The sequence below is a fragment of the Plodia interpunctella genome, chromosome 12 (assembly GCF_027563975.2).
Source record: "Plodia interpunctella isolate USDA-ARS_2022_Savannah chromosome 12, ilPloInte3.2, whole genome shotgun sequence".
NCBI classification, from domain to species: domain Eukaryota; kingdom Metazoa; phylum Arthropoda; class Insecta; order Lepidoptera; family Pyralidae; genus Plodia; species Plodia interpunctella.
This window is the reverse complement of record NC_071305.1, coordinates 950,280-967,935: the sequence shown is the minus strand read 5'-3', so window position 1 is coordinate 967,935 and position 17,656 is coordinate 950,280. Positions and strand designations below refer to the sequence as shown.

The window sequence follows — 17,656 nt, the reverse complement described above, 5'->3', positions numbered from 1 at the left end:
ACACTTCATACAATTTTATGACGTGCGCTGCAATTGTATGATAATATAGTTACCTTTTTCGTAATTATGGACTAACCACGTCATTAATTCATACATATTCATTAAACCAATGTAAACCTTATATTCAGAGCAATAAAGCTTATAAAAATAATAAAATTGTTTAAGATCTTTATCGTTGTTTAAATGTGCCTAGAATTAATATATTTGATAACAATATGAGATGACCAATCTACAAATGCAATGTTATAGGTACGTGATTGTGTTGTCAACAAGGACCCAAAGAGCCGGGTAGGGTTCAATTCAATTACATTTTGGAAACAGGACAGTAAGGTCACAATATGCTCGGCTTTCTAAATAAGTCCCGTCTATTTCTGACATATTTATCTTCCAAATCTCTGTTGTACCAATTATTCTACCCGCATATATTATATCCGTCATATATTTTACCCGCCTGAATAAAATTATTATTTTTATTGCCATGTTTATCACTCAATATCCACTAACTAGGTAGGCTGAGATATTGTCGAAGTTTCAAGACGTACTTTCGTTCCTACTAAATAATACTTACTCAATAGTTTTTCTCTGAAAGAAAGAGAGGGAATGATAGAAAAAAAATAGATTTTAGAAACTAAACCTAGACCATCTTTTTAAATAATATTTATTTAAAACCAAATTAACACTTCATTACACATATCTTAAACGACATTTGTTACAACACATTCATCTCTTAAACCAATTTATTAATCAATTACATTAATAAACTCACGCGCATTACAACTATTTTAAAATTGTGACACTTTCGCCTCTATTGTGATAGATGGCGTAACTGTCAAATTAAATCACACAATCCTTGATATATAATATGACCATTAATTACAATTTTAATAAAACCATACATACATTATTACACATACATATAATTAATAGCTTTTCAACACTTTAAAAGTCAAGTTTTAATTTACACAAGGCAGAAAAAATATTAATTAGTAAAATTAAAGTAGTATGTACTTTAATTTTACTAATTAATATTTTAATACATATTGAATTTGTGCAAACTTGTGACTCAATGAACATTTTGGGAAGAATTAATATTAAATGATATACTCAATTTAATAGTTGGGACTTTGTAAAAAGGTCTATCTGTAATCATACCATAGACAAAGACTTATAGAAGCAAAATATTTTTAAATCATACATTTTAAAATAAATTAACAAGGTTGTAACATGGCCTGATACTAATGTTACATACCATATTCTTCATAATTTCAATAAAATAAACTTTGATTTAGTCAATTCCTTCTTGAAATATGAAAGTAGAAAGATACGAATGTTGTATCGTCATATAAAGTGCTTTTCGTGGAAAAAATAATCTGGTAACAAAATTCGTCTAAAAATACTCGGTTGTTATGTTATCAATAAATTATCATTAGGTATAATAATAAATCTATTCTTATTTAATTTAATAGCAAGATATTACTAGCATTTTGTAAGGTTCTCACAATTGCGTTTTATTTTTGACGAATTATATAGAATTGAATTCAAATATGTTTTACTTTTTATTATGATATTTTAATTTATTTTCATTCTCAAACCAAGTGTTACAGGTAGGAAGGATCATGAACGTAAAATATGATCAATTAAAGTTACTGTTACCTTTAACTACTAGTATCCAAGTTTTTTGTTTTTTTATTAAGACAAACAAAGAATTTAATATCATTGTATAATAAATTGGTTTTATTTAAATTAATATTAACGATAATTTTAGACATAGCAAAGGAGAGGAATAATTTTGCTTGCTTGCTAGACAGACATAGTTTGTTACCCTTTGTGCACCTGGGTGATATCTTGCTAGACAGACATAGTTTGTTACCCTTTGTGCACCTGGGTGATATCTTGCTAGACAGACATAGTTTGTTACCCTTTGTGCACCTGGGTGATATCTTGCTAGACAGACATAGTTTGTTACCCTTTGTGCACCTGGGTGATATCTTGCTAGACAGACATAGTTTGTTACCCTTTGTGCACCTGGGTGATATCTTGCTAGACAGACATAGTTTGTTACCCTTTGTGCACCTGGGTGATATCTTGCTAGACAGACATAGTTTGTTACCCTTTGTGCACCTGGGTGATATCTTGCTAGACAGACATAGTTTGTTACCCTTTGTGCACCTGGGTGATATCTTGCTAGACAGACATAGTTTGTTACCCTTTGTGCACCTGGGTGATATCTTGCTAGACAGACATAGTTTGTTACCCTTTGTGCACCTGGGTGATATCTTGCTAGACAGACATAGTTTGTTACCCTTTGTGCACCTGGGTGATATCTTGCTAGACAGACATAGTTTGTTACCCTTTGTGCACCTGGGTGATATCTTGCTAGACAGACATAGTTTGTTACCCTTTGTGCACCTGGGTGATATCTTGCTAGACAGACATAGTTTGTTACCCTTTGTGCACCTGGGTGATATCTTGCTAGACAGACATAGTTTGTTACCCTTTGTGCACCTGGGTGATATCTTGCTAGACAGACATAGTTTGTTACCCTTTGTGCACCTGGGTGATATCTTGCTAGACAGACATAGTTTGTTACCCTTTGTGCACCTGGGTGATATCTTGCTAGACAGACATAGTTTGTTACCCTTTGTGCACCTGGGTGATATCTTGCTAGACAGACATAGTTTGTTACCCTTTGTGCACCTGGGTGATATCTTGCTAGACAGACATAGTTTGTTACCCTTTGTGCACCTGGGTGATATCTTGCTAGACAGACATAGTTTGTTACCCTTTGTGCACCTGGGTGATATCTTGCTAGACAGACATAGTTTGTTACCCTTTGTGCACCTGGGTGATATCTTGCTAGACAGACATAGTTTGTTACCCTTTGTGCACCTGGGTGATATCTTGCTAGACAGACATAGTTTGTTACCCTTTGTGCACCTGGGTGATATCTTGCTAGACAGACATAGTTTGTTACCCTTTGTGCACCTGGGTGATATCTTGCTAGACAGACATAGTTTGTTACCCTTTGTGCACCTGGGTGATATCTTGCTAGACAGACATAGTTTGTTACCCTTTGTGCACCTGGGTGATATCTTGCTAGACAGACATAGTTTGTTACCCTTTGTGCACCTGGGTGATATCTTGCTAGACAGACATAGTTTGTTACCCTTTGTGCACCTGGGTGATATCTTGCTAGACAGACATAGTTTGTTACCCTTTGTGCACCTGGGTGATATCTTGCTAGACAGACATAGTTTGTTACCCTTTGTGCACCTGGGTGATATCTTGCTAGACAGACATAGTTTGTTACCCTTTGTGCACCTGGGTGATATCTTGCTAGACAGACATAGTTTGTTACCCTTTGTGCACCTGGGTGATATCTTGCTAGACAGACATAGTTTGTTACCCTTTGTGCACCTGGGTGATATCTTGCTAGACAGACATAGTTTGTTACCCTTTGTGCACCTGGGTGATATCTTGCTAGACAGACATAGTTTGTTACCCTTTGTGCACCTGGGTGATATCTTGCTAGACAGACATAGTTTGTTACCCTTTGTGCACCTGGGTGATATCTTGCTAGACAGACATAGTTTGTTACCCTTTGTGCACCTGGGTGATATCTTGCTAGACAGACATAGTTTGTTACCCTTTGTGCACCTGGGTGATATCTTGCTAGACAGACATAGTTTGTTACCCTTTGTGCACCTGGGTGATATCTTGCTAGACAGACATAGTTTGTTACCCTTTGTGCACCTGGGTGATATCTTGCTAGACAGACATAGTTTGTTACCCTTTGTGCACCTGGGTGATATCTTGCTAGACAGACATAGTTTGTTACCCTTTGTGCACCTGGGTGATATCTTGCTAGACAGACATAGTTTGTTACCCTTTGTGCACCTGGGTGATATCTTGCTAGACAGACATAGTTTGTTACCCTTTGTGCACCTGGGTGATATCTTGCTAGACAGACATAGTTTGTTACCCTTTGTGCACCTGGGTGATATCTTGCTAGACAGACATAGTTTGTTACCCTTTGTGCACCTGGGTGATATCTTGCTAGACAGACATAGTTTGTTACCCTTTGTGCACCTGGGTGATATCTTGCTAGACAGACATAGTTTGTTACCCTTTGTGCACCTGGGTGATATCTTGCTAGACAGACATAGTTTGTTACCCTTTGTGCACCTGGGTGATATCTTGCTAGACAGACATAGTTTGTTACCCTTTGTGCACCTGGGTGATATCTTGCTAGACAGACATAGTTTGTTACCCTTTGTGCACCTGGGTGATATCTTGCTAGACAGACATAGTTTGTTACCCTTTGTGCACCTGGGTGATATCTTGCTAGACAGACATAGTTTGTTACCCTTTGTGCACCTGGGTGATATCTTGCTAGACAGACATAGTTTGTTACCCTTTGTGCACCTGGGTGATATCTTGCTAGACAGACATAGTTTGTTACCCTTTGTGCACCTGGGTGATATCTTGCTAGACAGACATAGTTTGTTACCCTTTGTGCACCTGGGTGATATCTTGCTAGACAGACATAGTTTGTTACCCTTTGTGCACCTGGGTGATATCTTGCTAGACAGACATAGTTTGTTACCCTTTGTGCACCTGGGTGATATCTTGCTAGACAGACATAGTTTGTTACCCTTTGTGCACCTGGGTGATATCTTGCTAGACAGACATAGTTTGTTACCCTTTGTGCACCTGGGTGATATCTTGCTAGACAGACATAGTTTGTTACCCTTTGTGCACCTGGGTGATATCTTGCTAGACAGACATAGTTTGTTACCCTTTGTGCACCTGGGTGATATCTTGCTAGACAGACATAGTTTGTTACCCTTTGTGCACCTGGGTGATATCTTGCTAGACAGACATAGTTTGTTACCCTTTGTGCACCTGGGTGATATCTTGCTAGACAGACATAGTTTGTTACCCTTTGTGCACCTGGGTGATATCTTGCTAGACAGACATAGTTTGTTACCCTTTGTGCACCTGGGTGATATCTTGCTAGACAGACATAGTTTGTTACCCTTTGTGCACCTGCGTGATATCTTGCTAGACAGACATAGTTTGTTACCCTTTGTGCACCTGGGTGATATCTTGCTAGACAGACATAGTTTGTTACCCTTTGTGCACCTGGGTGATATCTTGCTAGACAGACATAGTTTGTTACCCTTTGTGCACCTGGGTGATATCTTGCTAGACAGACATAGTTTGTTACCCTTTGTGCACCTGGGTGATATCTTGCTAGACAGACATAGTTTGTTACCCTTTGTGCACCTGGGTGATATCTTGCTAGACAGACATAGTTTGTTACCCTTTGTGCACCTGGGTGATATCTTGCTAGACAGACATAGTTTGTTACCCTTTGTGCACCTGGGTGATATCTTGCTAGACAGACATAGTTTGTTACCCTTTGTGCACCTGGGTGATATCTTGCTAGACAGACATAGTTTGTTACCCTTTGTGCACCTGGGTGATATCTTGCTAGACAGACATAGTTTGTTACCCTTTGTGCACCTGGGTGATATCTTGCTAGACAGACATAGTTTGTTACCCTTTGTGCACCTGGGTGATATCTTGCTAGACAGACATAGTTTGTTACCCTTTGTGCACCTGGGTGATATCTTGCTAGACAGACATAGTTTGTTACCCTTTGTGCACCTGGGTGATATCTTGCTAGACAGACATAGTTTGTTACCCTTTGTGCACCTGGGTGATATCTTGCTAGACAGACATAGTTTGTTACCCTTTGTGCACCTGGGTGATATCTTGCTAGACAGACATAGTTTGTTACCCTTTGTGCACCTGGGTGATATCTTGCTAGACAGACATAGTTTGTTACCCTTTGTGCACCTGGGTGATATCTTGCTAGACAGACATAGTTTGTTACCCTTTGTGCACCTGGGTGATATCTTGCTAGACAGACATAGTTTGTTACCCTTTGTGCACCTGGGTGATATCTTGCTAGACAGACATAGTTTGTTACCCTTTGTGCACCTGGGTGATATCTTGCTAGACAGACATAGTTTGTTACCCTTTGTGCACCTGGGTGATATCTTGCTAGACAGACATAGTTTGTTACCCTTTGTGCACCTGGGTGATATCTTGCTAGACAGACATAGTTTGTTCCCCTTTGTGCACCTGGGTGATATCTTGCTAGACAGACATAGTTTGTTCCCCTTTGTGCACCTGGGTGATATTCACCTAGTGAACAAAGTGAAATTTCGTGTGTCCGTGAATTAATTAGAACTTTTTGTTTGTTCGTCTTTTGTATATATTTATTCTTACAAAAAACACATGTGTGCCTTTTTAGACGTTCGTTCACCTTGGCATCAATTCAACCAGGTGCAAAAATTGAAATGAACCACACTTGAATCAAAAGCGGTATATCCATAGCATACGATACGATACGATAAATACCAGGCGACGATTAGTAAGCTTCGAAGCCTGATCGATTCCGAGAGGGTTTGCGTGATTCAACCTTGAAAGTCAGGTCATGTTGAACATTATATATTTAAGTTTTATTACCTTTTAGGTATTTTATATCATACGACAATTGACGGAAATTGAGTACTACATAATAAAAAAACAAAACATTACAATATATTTACTTTTTAAGGCTGATTAAATTAAATTTGCTTGTTGTTTTTTTTTAGAAAAAAAAAGGAAACGTAAACAATATAATAGTCTTCAATTTCATAGTTTTTTAATTTTATTTAAATAACGTCAATAATATATTTTATTCATGAGATAAATTCGTCGTTGCCTTTCGCTTCAACAAAAGATATCGAAAAGAAAAAAATGTTTCTTTTAGCATTTTTGTTGGGTGAGTTCTGAATATTTTCATTTACAAACTTAGCTTAGTTCTGTAGGAAAATTATTTTGTAAACTATATCAACTTGGGATATTAAGTCTAAAAATATTTGTGTACAATATGGTTGATTTATTTTTAAATTGAATTTCAAAAATAGATTTTATAGGTATATTAAATTGGTTGTGCTAGATTTGCGCTTTTCAAGACCTTTGCTCTAGAAATACAATATCATATTTTCGGAACCAAACCAATATAGAACAGAAATCTTTCGCTCACTTAGGAAGACGCAATGTATAATTAAAAAATCGAACACGAAAAAATTATCCTTACAATACTTAAATAATAACATTGGACCAGCCATGTGAGTGCATTAAATAACAAGAAATTTAACGATAATAAAAAATTAACAAGCATTTTGTGACAGTAAATTATTTTTATTACACGCACATTTATACTTATTAGTAGCTACAATAATTATTTTTACTATGTATTACTGAAATTATATCCTATTAACAAGCGTTCTAATAAAATTATATGAAATAATTTCAACAACTTTTAATTCCGATTTAACGCAAGGCCTTAACCATATAAATTATTATGATTTGACTAACAATCGCAAAGAAAAGAGATTTATTTCTATAAATAACGTTAATTATTCACATTATACACATTGATGCTGTTCATATTAATATAACAGTTCTTCGCAAATTGACGTTTTAAATTCCACTGTATTCCGTAGACTAGAATTTTACCCACACGACGTTATAAGTATACTGACCTCACTGGGAGGCACAAGAGTTTTATGAAGTGTATTCACGATATTAAAATTATATCGTCAGGGATTTACAGGTAACAAATTAAATGTAATCACGTCACTATTTTTGAAATGTATTAAACCGTTTAAATTGTCTTCTCCATTCCAAACTCTTCAATGTCGAAATCTTGGCACGTAAAATATGAAAAATTGCGTAAAAATGAAAATTCAAAGTGTTAATAGTTGTCAAATTAATTACAGAATTTTCTGTTAATCTACCGTCTTTGTTATAAACTTTTTAAAAGTAAATATGCCATATATTTTTTTATAAAACGCCTTTGTCAATTTTTATTATAGCTTCTTTACAGTGGCGAAGTGTTGCTCCTACGCAATTTTTGTTATACAATCTTTTTTCACGAGTGCCTCTTGAAGAGTTTCTTTGTAAGGTTTTTTGGTAACATTCTTATGTGTTTTGTTTAAATCTTCGCTCACGTGGTCTTGCCAGCCTTCTCAAAGCCTTCGACAAGGGTTTCTAATATAAATTTTATTGTAATTTTGTATATATTCTCCACGTTAGGCGTGTAGCGGTCCCCTAGCGTTGACTCGACAGCTGCCAGGAACGGGGTCTCGATTTTCTGGAAATAAAACACATGTTTTAATTTCTTCTGTTTTCAGGCCGGTGCAATGCGCAATACAAATATATAAACGCATGCGCAATGCAACAATAAATTGAACTATATTAGGACCCTGTGTCGATAAGATGGGTACAACATCAGTTCACATTTATCATTAGACGAAGATGACAATTAATATAATAAAATTAATAATAAAATTTCAAATTATTTTAACTTCAAAAATAATAATGTTTCATACAAACTAACCCCTATCACCCTCTTTGAAATGGAATTTCCAAAAATTACTGATTTTCTAGTATTTATAATTTAAGTAGTTTTTAGTATTTATATGTGGGATAGAGTATAAAATGGAACGCAGTGGATGTAAGAAAAGGAGCCATGAGCCATGAGAGCGAGCGAGAAAGAAGAGTAATGGCGATTTTGTTTTTTACGGTGAACGTTGTGTTGGTCTGAAAATAAAACTTTCACAAAGATATCATTGTTCATTTTATATATATATATATTACTATTCACTACTCTTTCACATCAACATCATCTCGGTCGGTTGACTGATAGAGAAGTCGTAGAAGATGTTATTTTTTTCAAACACCATGCAACAATATGACCAACAGAGTGTAATGATCCAAGTAGCCGCCGGACGTATGATCCAGGTCACTGGACGGGAAATCAATACGAATGCATTTAATGATCATTATACCGTTGTGTATGGCCAGGACGTGTGTGTTGACCCATTTATGATAGCGTTGATGTGGTGGTAAAACAGTTTTTAAGTGTTTTCATTTTGGAAGTCGACAGTATCTAGATAAGTTTAGTAAAATTTTTGATGTCATTAAGAGTCATTCTCACTTGTTTTCTGTATATATTGACGTGCGTTGATGTACGTCGGACGTAAACGCAATGGAGCACTGGGACATGGCTTTAAGAGTATTTTGGCCTATATTCAAAATTAGTGCAAAAGCAAAATAGATTTTTGAGACCGATTGTAATGAAGTTTAGTGCTATACGTTCAAAACACCAGAGCGATAATGCCTTAGTTATTTCACTGAATAAAGAATTGGGGTTTGTGTTGTGTTGGTTTATTTTTAAGATGTTTTTACTAGTTATTTGTTGCTCACTGTTGGGCGAAAGCGTCTCCTAATTTCATCCACTCATTTCAGTCTTTGGTTTTTTATCTCCATTTATTGTCAAATGCCTTCCATTAAGTTTATTTATTTATTGACACATCAACAATATAAACATAGGCATTACATTTTTACATTAAATCTTAAGTAAAGTTCTAATGTTCACATCTTTTACCGCCGTGCACGGCATTCACTTTTAACTTTTATTATGTTTATACTTTAACATGCAATCTAACAATTTTTGGAATTTAAATTTTGTTATTTTTATTTTTAAGTAGGTAGTTTCAATCTTGTAAAATTAAGCTGGTTTATTAGTATCTTATACATAAGAAAACCAAAATAATATAATGTTTCACATATGATTTACGATGTATGATTAATATCTGGGTTATAGAAAGAAGGGTCAGGCACGTCTCTCCTAACTATTCAGAAGTGCGTGCGACCTTCGACCGGAATAGCGAAATATTCTGTACATGTATCACGCACGGATACGCCATCTTGATTTACAATCTTCGATTCAAATACATCAATAAGTTTGAAACTTACTTGTTGGTATAAAAATAATAACTGCTCATTCAGACAACTCAATTTCAAAACATGTTAGTAATATTACAATAAACATAGACGTAATTTGATAGCACCTATACGTAAAGAAAGGAGTTGAAATCAATCAATTTGGAGAAAGTTAAAATGATTTAAAGCACTATTTTCAATCGAAAATGGGTAAGGAAATTGTTGAAACGTAGAATGAAGTTGTGTAACAAATATGGCAAGCGATTTATCCAGCAAATATGACGAGAATCTGGATATTAAAGAAAAATAAATAAAATCAAATATTGATAACGATCATGGTGCTCCTGATTGTGTAAACAATATCTTTATCGGTATGCTACTAAATAAATATGCAAATAAACCGTATTATTTTACAACTTATCACATATCACGATAAAAAAATTTGATTTTATCAAAATATCCGACGTTACAATCAAATAAATTTAATCATGAAATCACTCGTCCACTTGGCAATAAATCTTTAACGTTTTGACCTTTTATTTTAAACGTTCTATTTTCGGTATTATAACTTTGAATTTAGCATCAGATATAAGTTTGATATTCGTTGAATGGCAATGCAAAATGGCTTATTTTTACTTAGTAGCGAACGTTAATAACGAAAGTTCGTCGAAGCTTTTTCAGTTATCAGTTTTCAGTTCATTTAAAATTTTAATTAAGAGATTTTTATGAGTTATCGAGCATTCTTTAAAATAAATTTTTTTCCATGTTCACAAAAAATTAATTAAAGAACTGAGAATTATAAAGAATTTTGATCATTTATTTAATATAAATATTTTCCTGTCGCACGCTTGACTGCCTTTATCTCATGAATCATGCTGAAAGAAATAACAATTAAAACATGCAGAATCTTTGTTCTTACTTGGCTACTTTCTATCTGTCATTTTTTCTTGTATATATAAACTGTTAAATAAATAAACTGCTGCGTTAAGTTAATCTAACTTTTCTGGTGATATTTAATATGTTTTCAATAATTATCCAGTGGACTGATGAATGATTTTGAGAACTGCATTTAAATATTATTTTTAAAATTGATGTGACAATTTTAACTCCCGGTTCTCTTAACAACAAAACAATTTTCCGATACTAAAATCACCAATATTTTGACGACCTCGGTGGCGCAGTGGTAAAGTTCTTGCCACTGAACCGAGAGGTCCCGGGTTCGATACCCGGTCGGGTCATGATGGAAAACGATCTTTTTCTGATTGGCCCGGGTCTTGGATGTTTATCTATATATGTATTTGTTATAAAATATAGTACCGTTGAGTTAGCATCCCATAACACAAGTTTCGAACTTACTTTGGGGCTAGCTCAATCTGTGTGGTATGTCCTAATATATTTATTTATTTATGAATGTGGGAAATAATGTTCTTACCCAAAAATATTCAACTTTGAAGCCCGGTATTTTCCTATGGCTGGCGCCAACTTGGTGTATGTACTCGAAGAAGTTGTCCAAATCGTCCAGTCCCTTGATGCCTTCGTCCAAAGTGTTCATGACGTTATTCGCGTGCTCTGCTAACTCCATCGAATTGATTTGCTCCTCCTTGGTTTTGCATTGGCGAAATTTCTCGAACATGTTTAGCAGGTCTTGGTTCTCTTCAAATAATCTGGGAAATAAATATGTTGTTAAGTAATATTATGTCAAGCGTTTCTTATTATATGGACAATGATTTCGTTCAGTGATAGTCCAATGATGATAATTGTAAACTTGCTACCTTTCCTATTACCTATTTTGACAAAGACAAAGATTATTTATTTGCAAAAACATGAGTTTACATTTTTTTACAATGTGGTGTTAAAAGAAAAACTTAATGCTACATGTTTCATCGTCCACGTGTATGCAAATTTAAATGGAGAGTATGTTATCCCATCCCACAAAACAAAATCGAATATAAAAGTAACTATATCACTTCACTATTTTTTTATCTGAACCAATAATTAAAAAAATCGTTCAAATTATAATAACATTTATAATCAGCAAGGACCTTATCTTTAACTTGTTGTGGAATTTTGCTAAATAAATTTCTTTTTGTACACAATATATGTTTAGTATTCAACCCATACGACTTTTTACATGACAGTACGCGTTTGCACAAGCGTATTTTCGGTTTCATTCGCCGCCACAAAGCGTCGGAGCCCAGGGCCCGCTTTCCTTCCTTTTTTCCCTTCATAGTTATGAGAAAACAAATAGGTTTATATCTCAAAATTGAAATCATAGATATATAGGAAACTGTAACTAAACTGATCAGAGATTATTTCAGCGGAATTCAGCGCAATAAACAACAAACCAGAAAGGTTAATGAAATTATGCAAAAATCAGGCTTTTCCTAACAGATTGGGATTTAAAACCGTAAATTATTTATCAGTCTCTATTAGTACCTGATCCTCTTCAAACTCGGTTATATCCTCGATACTGAGAAATCGATTCTGTGTCAAGGGAAATTGGTCTCTATCGGCATTCACTAAACATATGAATATTCCATAGTTTTGGCTGTTGATTAATATTACTTTAGTTTATTGAATAATTTTCATTGTAAATAGGAAAATGTAGAGTTGTAATTTTTGAGGGTTTCGTACCCATAGGATTATTGTCTACCAACTAGTGATTGGATGCCTATGTTTTAAGGTGTAACCGCACGCCTTTAAATAACAATCTGAATAAAAAATACGCCAATTCACTAACCTAAACAAGTAAATTGTACAATTTGAGTTAAACGTTTAACTGTCCGTTCAAATACGATATCGAAGTTTCCGGAAGGTTCACGCCATAGTGCACGCCTTTATGTTTAAAAGCGGCAATCAAACACAACGACTAGAGCTTTTTTGTGTCAATATTTCGGTTATGTGACATTTAAAAGCTCCGAAAAACTATATCTTCAGAAAAAAAAATATCTTATCTCACTTGACATAATATTAGAAAATACTCATATTATGTTAATCGGGTTCCCGGACAGTACAATTAAACATGTCTGTCTGTATAATATAACATTGCGTTAGTAGGCGTGTAGTTAATTCCAATAATACCAGTTTGTATAGTAATGGGGTACACGCTTCACCGTATCAACTATGTCAACAAAGCCTCAATATTAAAAATTGATTAATCCGTCGGTTACACCGCGTGTTGTAACGACGCCAGCAAATTGCAGTGGTCACGCTAAGCTCTCATCACACCGATGAACTGTTTAAAACACGACTGCTCTGCGCTAAATTGGTTATATATTGAAAAACGTCGTCCTGCTGCGTCTCTCTGTATTGATTTTTGCACGGTTTTCACAAATAGAAAATGTATTAACTGAGGAATGTTTAAGTAAACGAAACGCTCTGAGAACAGCCTTATATAGGTTGGTGGTTGTTCTAGAGCGTTTCGGACGCTGAGGCCGAGCTGTCATTACGATTCTTCAATTTTCTTGAGGAATCATTTCCAAAATAACATCTCATCTCCAATATCATCGCATTTTATCAAGTCACTAGTTCACTATAAAATTATACTGACCACCTGGTCAATTTTGCACTTAACACATCATTGTTTTATAAAATACAGTAGGTACCTATCGTAAATGTAACACGTATTAAGTATCGATTCAAAAATGTTTTAATGAAACTATCATTTGTCATCCGTTAAACACTGTACACTGTTGTTGATTTAACAATAGTGTGGTCAAATAGATCGAAATCAAATATATCATCACAGCATATTATAAACTCGTTAGAATCCATAGCTTTATTGCTCAAAGTTTTCCACAGGCGTTTTTCACAAAATGTGTTATATTTTCACGGAAAAGAATCACCGTATGCCATTCTTAGTTGAAAGTCTAAACGGGAGCTTTTAGGTATTTCCAGAAGCTCGCGGTCAAAAGTAAGTAGAACAAACTGGGCTTTCACAAATCCCTATAGGGCCTTCTATCGTATTTTCTTGTAGCTGCTCTACCTCACTGATATACAGGATTAGAGAGAGATGGTATAGCATTGTTTTTCTGAAATAGAGCGCGCGCAAATATAAGTTATGTTACTACTTTAATTTAATAATTAAATGAGTAATGATCGAAATCGACTGATTTATCAGTAGTAAATTATATTATTTTCTTCATAGTCATATTCCTCATGGTGGCTGGAGTGGTTTGCCATTGCCTTCTCCATTTCACACACAAGTTAATAAGAATCAACCAGTGTGCAGGTTTCCTCGCGATGTTTTCCTTCCGAAATTATATTATTGCAAGATCTAATTCAGATAAAGTTGGTACGAGTACGAATACGATATCGAAAAATTCTTTTTAATAATCGTGGTGACTGGCGATTAAGATACACATTGCCTTAGCAGCTGAAAGGTAACAATAATATTTCCGATGAATGTTGATGTGAGTCGTAAAATCACAATCGAAAAATTAATATTCTAAGAATTCTTTTTACGCTGACCCCAGGCTTCGCAGTATGACAGCACCGAATGTTATGTTATGTTGTTGTATTTTTTGACCTAAATATTTTATGTATATCGTCCTAAATTGAAAAAAGTAATTTAGTTTTTTTTTAAATTTCTTGAATTGAAGATTTATTGAAATTTTTAGGTTAGAAATCCTGGCGACCGCGCTCTACAAACAAAGGTCACTCTGACTAGGTATATAGGCTTTCCCTGATCCCAGTTCAGCGAATACTTTAATGGCATTGTTTTTGTATTTGCTTTGTTTTCTATTAGAGGTTCGCTCCTTATCGGAAGCGATTTTCTTCGTGGATTTCCACATTTGTGCGATTTTTCTATTCAACTTTTTATCCTGCTATACAATGTCGTAAAACAGATCGCCCAACTTTGGCTAAGGACCGGGAAATCACTCAAATAATATAAGTTTGACGGGTCAGTAAATCGTATTTTTGAAGTGAAAACTTCTTTAGCGGCGTTGTGCACTTTTTGTGATGGGATGGAAAAATGTTAAACTCGCGTCAGGACACGTGACCTAAAATTCGTAAGACGTCATAAATACACAACGTTAATATTATATTTAAGTTTTCACTTCTGCCAACACTCCCGGAGTGCAACACGTTTGTTGTATTCTTATTTTTGTAAAGCAAAGAAAATTATTGTATTTATTTTGGAACCCTGAAAAGCTTACTCCGTATAATTTCAGTTGTCATACGTACCTCAAGGGTTTGGTACATAAACAGAAAGCCTAAGCAGATTTCGTATAGACAAAAGTCCGGATCAGAGAGGCTTTGTTGTGGTTTAGTTGCGTGCTCTTGATTAATGTGTCTGTCTGGATAAACTAAAGCTCAGTTCGTGTATGCTGGCGCTTTTACTATTGTAATAGGTTACGTGAGATTTAAATACACTTTTTGGATCTGTTACCGCAATTTTGTCTGTCTGTATTTTGTTTTTAGTAAAAATAATATTTTAATTCTAATTTTGATGGAAAATAAGGGAACGACGTACTCTTCATTATACTGTGGTTATGGGTAATAACAGTTCATTGTTTAAGTTCTTTCATCACATAAGTATTTTTTGGCGGTTTTGACAATTTGATGTGTTGTATGCCTTACGGTTAGATAAAATGACGTTTACGTGAAATAACGATTAGTGATGACGACAACAGTAGAACAATCTATATGTGCATAGACGACAATGACAGAGCGATCAGCATTTTCACATACTGGTCGAACATCGTCTGAATAGCCGATTCCGACTCGCCAAGAAGAATAAAAATATTTTTTTATTGACAAAACAAATATCGGATAAAAAAATCAGCAAACGAAATTAAATATAAAAGGAACAATTCCCCTAGAAGCTCAAAGATACTAGACAACCTAACCCATGTCAATTCAATTCTAACGACATTATCAGGTGGCAGCGAAACTATGGAAAATTGAAGAGGAAAACAAAAAAAGACTGTCTATGATCACACACAGATATAAACATGGAATTAGTTACTCCGCAGTACTTATTAAATTCATGGATATGTTACTGTAAATCCCGTATATAGGTAGATCTTAAGATTTTCCAGAAAATCTTAGGATTTACCGGCATGGGTTGGTAAATGTAAGGATTTATAAATAATTGACGATTTTTTCGGGCTTTTGCCATTAGAATTTAGTATATGCTAGGTTTTGCTACTGACGTCTGGTAAATGTTGGTTTTGGGAATAAAACAAACTTATTAATCATTTATGTTTCAGTCAAAACCTTACATATTTTTATGTAGGTATCATAATTATTAGAGTAATTAATTAACTAAGTAATTAGTCAAATCCTTACCTATTTTAAGTTATTTTCATTTGGTAAGTATTTGTTATTTATAAATGTTTTTAACTTTTAAAGGTAATATATTTTAAAGGTAAGGTATAACCTTTAAAATACTTCTTAAATAGTAAAAAATAATAAAAATAAGCCTTGCATTTTTGATGTAAATCTTAAGATTTACCAAGTGAATGATGGTAAAAGTTCGAATCGCAAAATTGTTCGGACTTTTACCATTAAGAGTTGGTAAATCTTAGGTTTTACTGGAATATCTTAGGATTTACCGTAGTTCGTGCTTTTACAGTAACAGATATAACATAAAATTTATCTTGACGACCTCGGTGACGCAGTGGTAAAGTTCTTGCCACTGAACCGAAAGGTCCCGGATCCCCGGTCGGATCATGATGGAAAATGATATTTTTCTGATTGGCCCGGGTCTTGGATATTTATCTATATATGTATTTGTTATATATAGTATCGTTAAGTTAGTATCCCATAACTCAAGTCTCGAACTTTGGGGCTAGCTCAATATGTGTGATTTGCCCTAATATATTTATTTATTATTATTTATTTATCATAAAGTATCATTACTAAGGTACTTTGTACGAAGTACCTACTAATTCCATGAGTATCGTTGAGTGTGTTATTTTAAGTATTTATGCGTGCCATGCCACCATATCGATTGTGATATCAAGAAGAAGTTGCCAGAACTGGTCAGCTCGATTCTCTTATTTCATTTGGTTAATCTTGTTTTATATCAATTTTTCATCATTCAATTATAATTATAACATGTTTTTGTATATTTCTTTAACATGTATTTTGTTATATTCATGGATAACAATAATGATAAGCCTTCTAGAATGATAGGAATGGATTTGTCGTTGAAACGTATTCAATTCAACTTTCTTAAACTAAGAAGAAATACCGAGAGTTTCAAAATTGTAGCTTTTTATAAATGTTTACTTAAAATTTGACGTGAAATCTCGACTTTCCCTCACATAAGTTACAGACACCTATTACAGCCCAAATTATTTTAATTTATAAAAAAACACAACGCTCAAATGGAAATATTGGGCTATCAAAAATCGTGTCATATTCGTGTCATATTCGATTACATCTAAAGTATATTATATCAAAGCCATACTTGTCCATAAATACTTCACTCGAAGCGAAGGATGAAAAGAAAAAAAAAAGCCAAATTGCTTAGCGGGTGAAATTCCATACCAGAACGATTTTTCCGTGTTAAAAGCTTGAAGGGCGTAAAGCGAGGTTATTTTTTGAAAAATTTCATAGCACAATTTACATAGCAACACCCTTCGTTTTATTTATGTCGGCTGTTATTTTTCTGTAAACATGTAAAATAACATTTATGGGCTGTATATAAATATAAATTATATATTTTTCGTAAATAAGGACACATTATCTTTCTACCATATAAAATTTTTGATTTATTACGTCTTGAATCTTCAGGATGATGGTAAGAAATGAGCCAAATAGGCTTATATATTTCCTTTAATGGCCTTTACATAAG

At 34.4% G+C, this 17,656-nt stretch overlaps 1 protein-coding gene across 1 annotated transcript in view; it reads right to left on the bottom strand.

Moving 5' to 3' along the window:
• Positions 1–6,249: 6,249 nt before the first annotated feature.
• Positions 6,250–17,656, bottom strand: part of LOC128674331 (neuroglobin-like) — a 57,026-nt gene continuing 45,619 nt past the window's right edge. Inside the window, exons 3-4 of the mRNA XM_053752826.1 lie at positions 11,282–11,513; positions 6,250–8,215 (exon numbers count right to left, since the gene is read on the bottom strand). Coding sequence (XP_053608801.1) covers positions 8,069–8,215; positions 11,282–11,513 — 379 coding nt within the window. The 3' untranslated portion in view covers positions 6,250–8,068. The remainder of the gene's footprint in view (positions 8,216–11,281; positions 11,514–17,656) is intronic.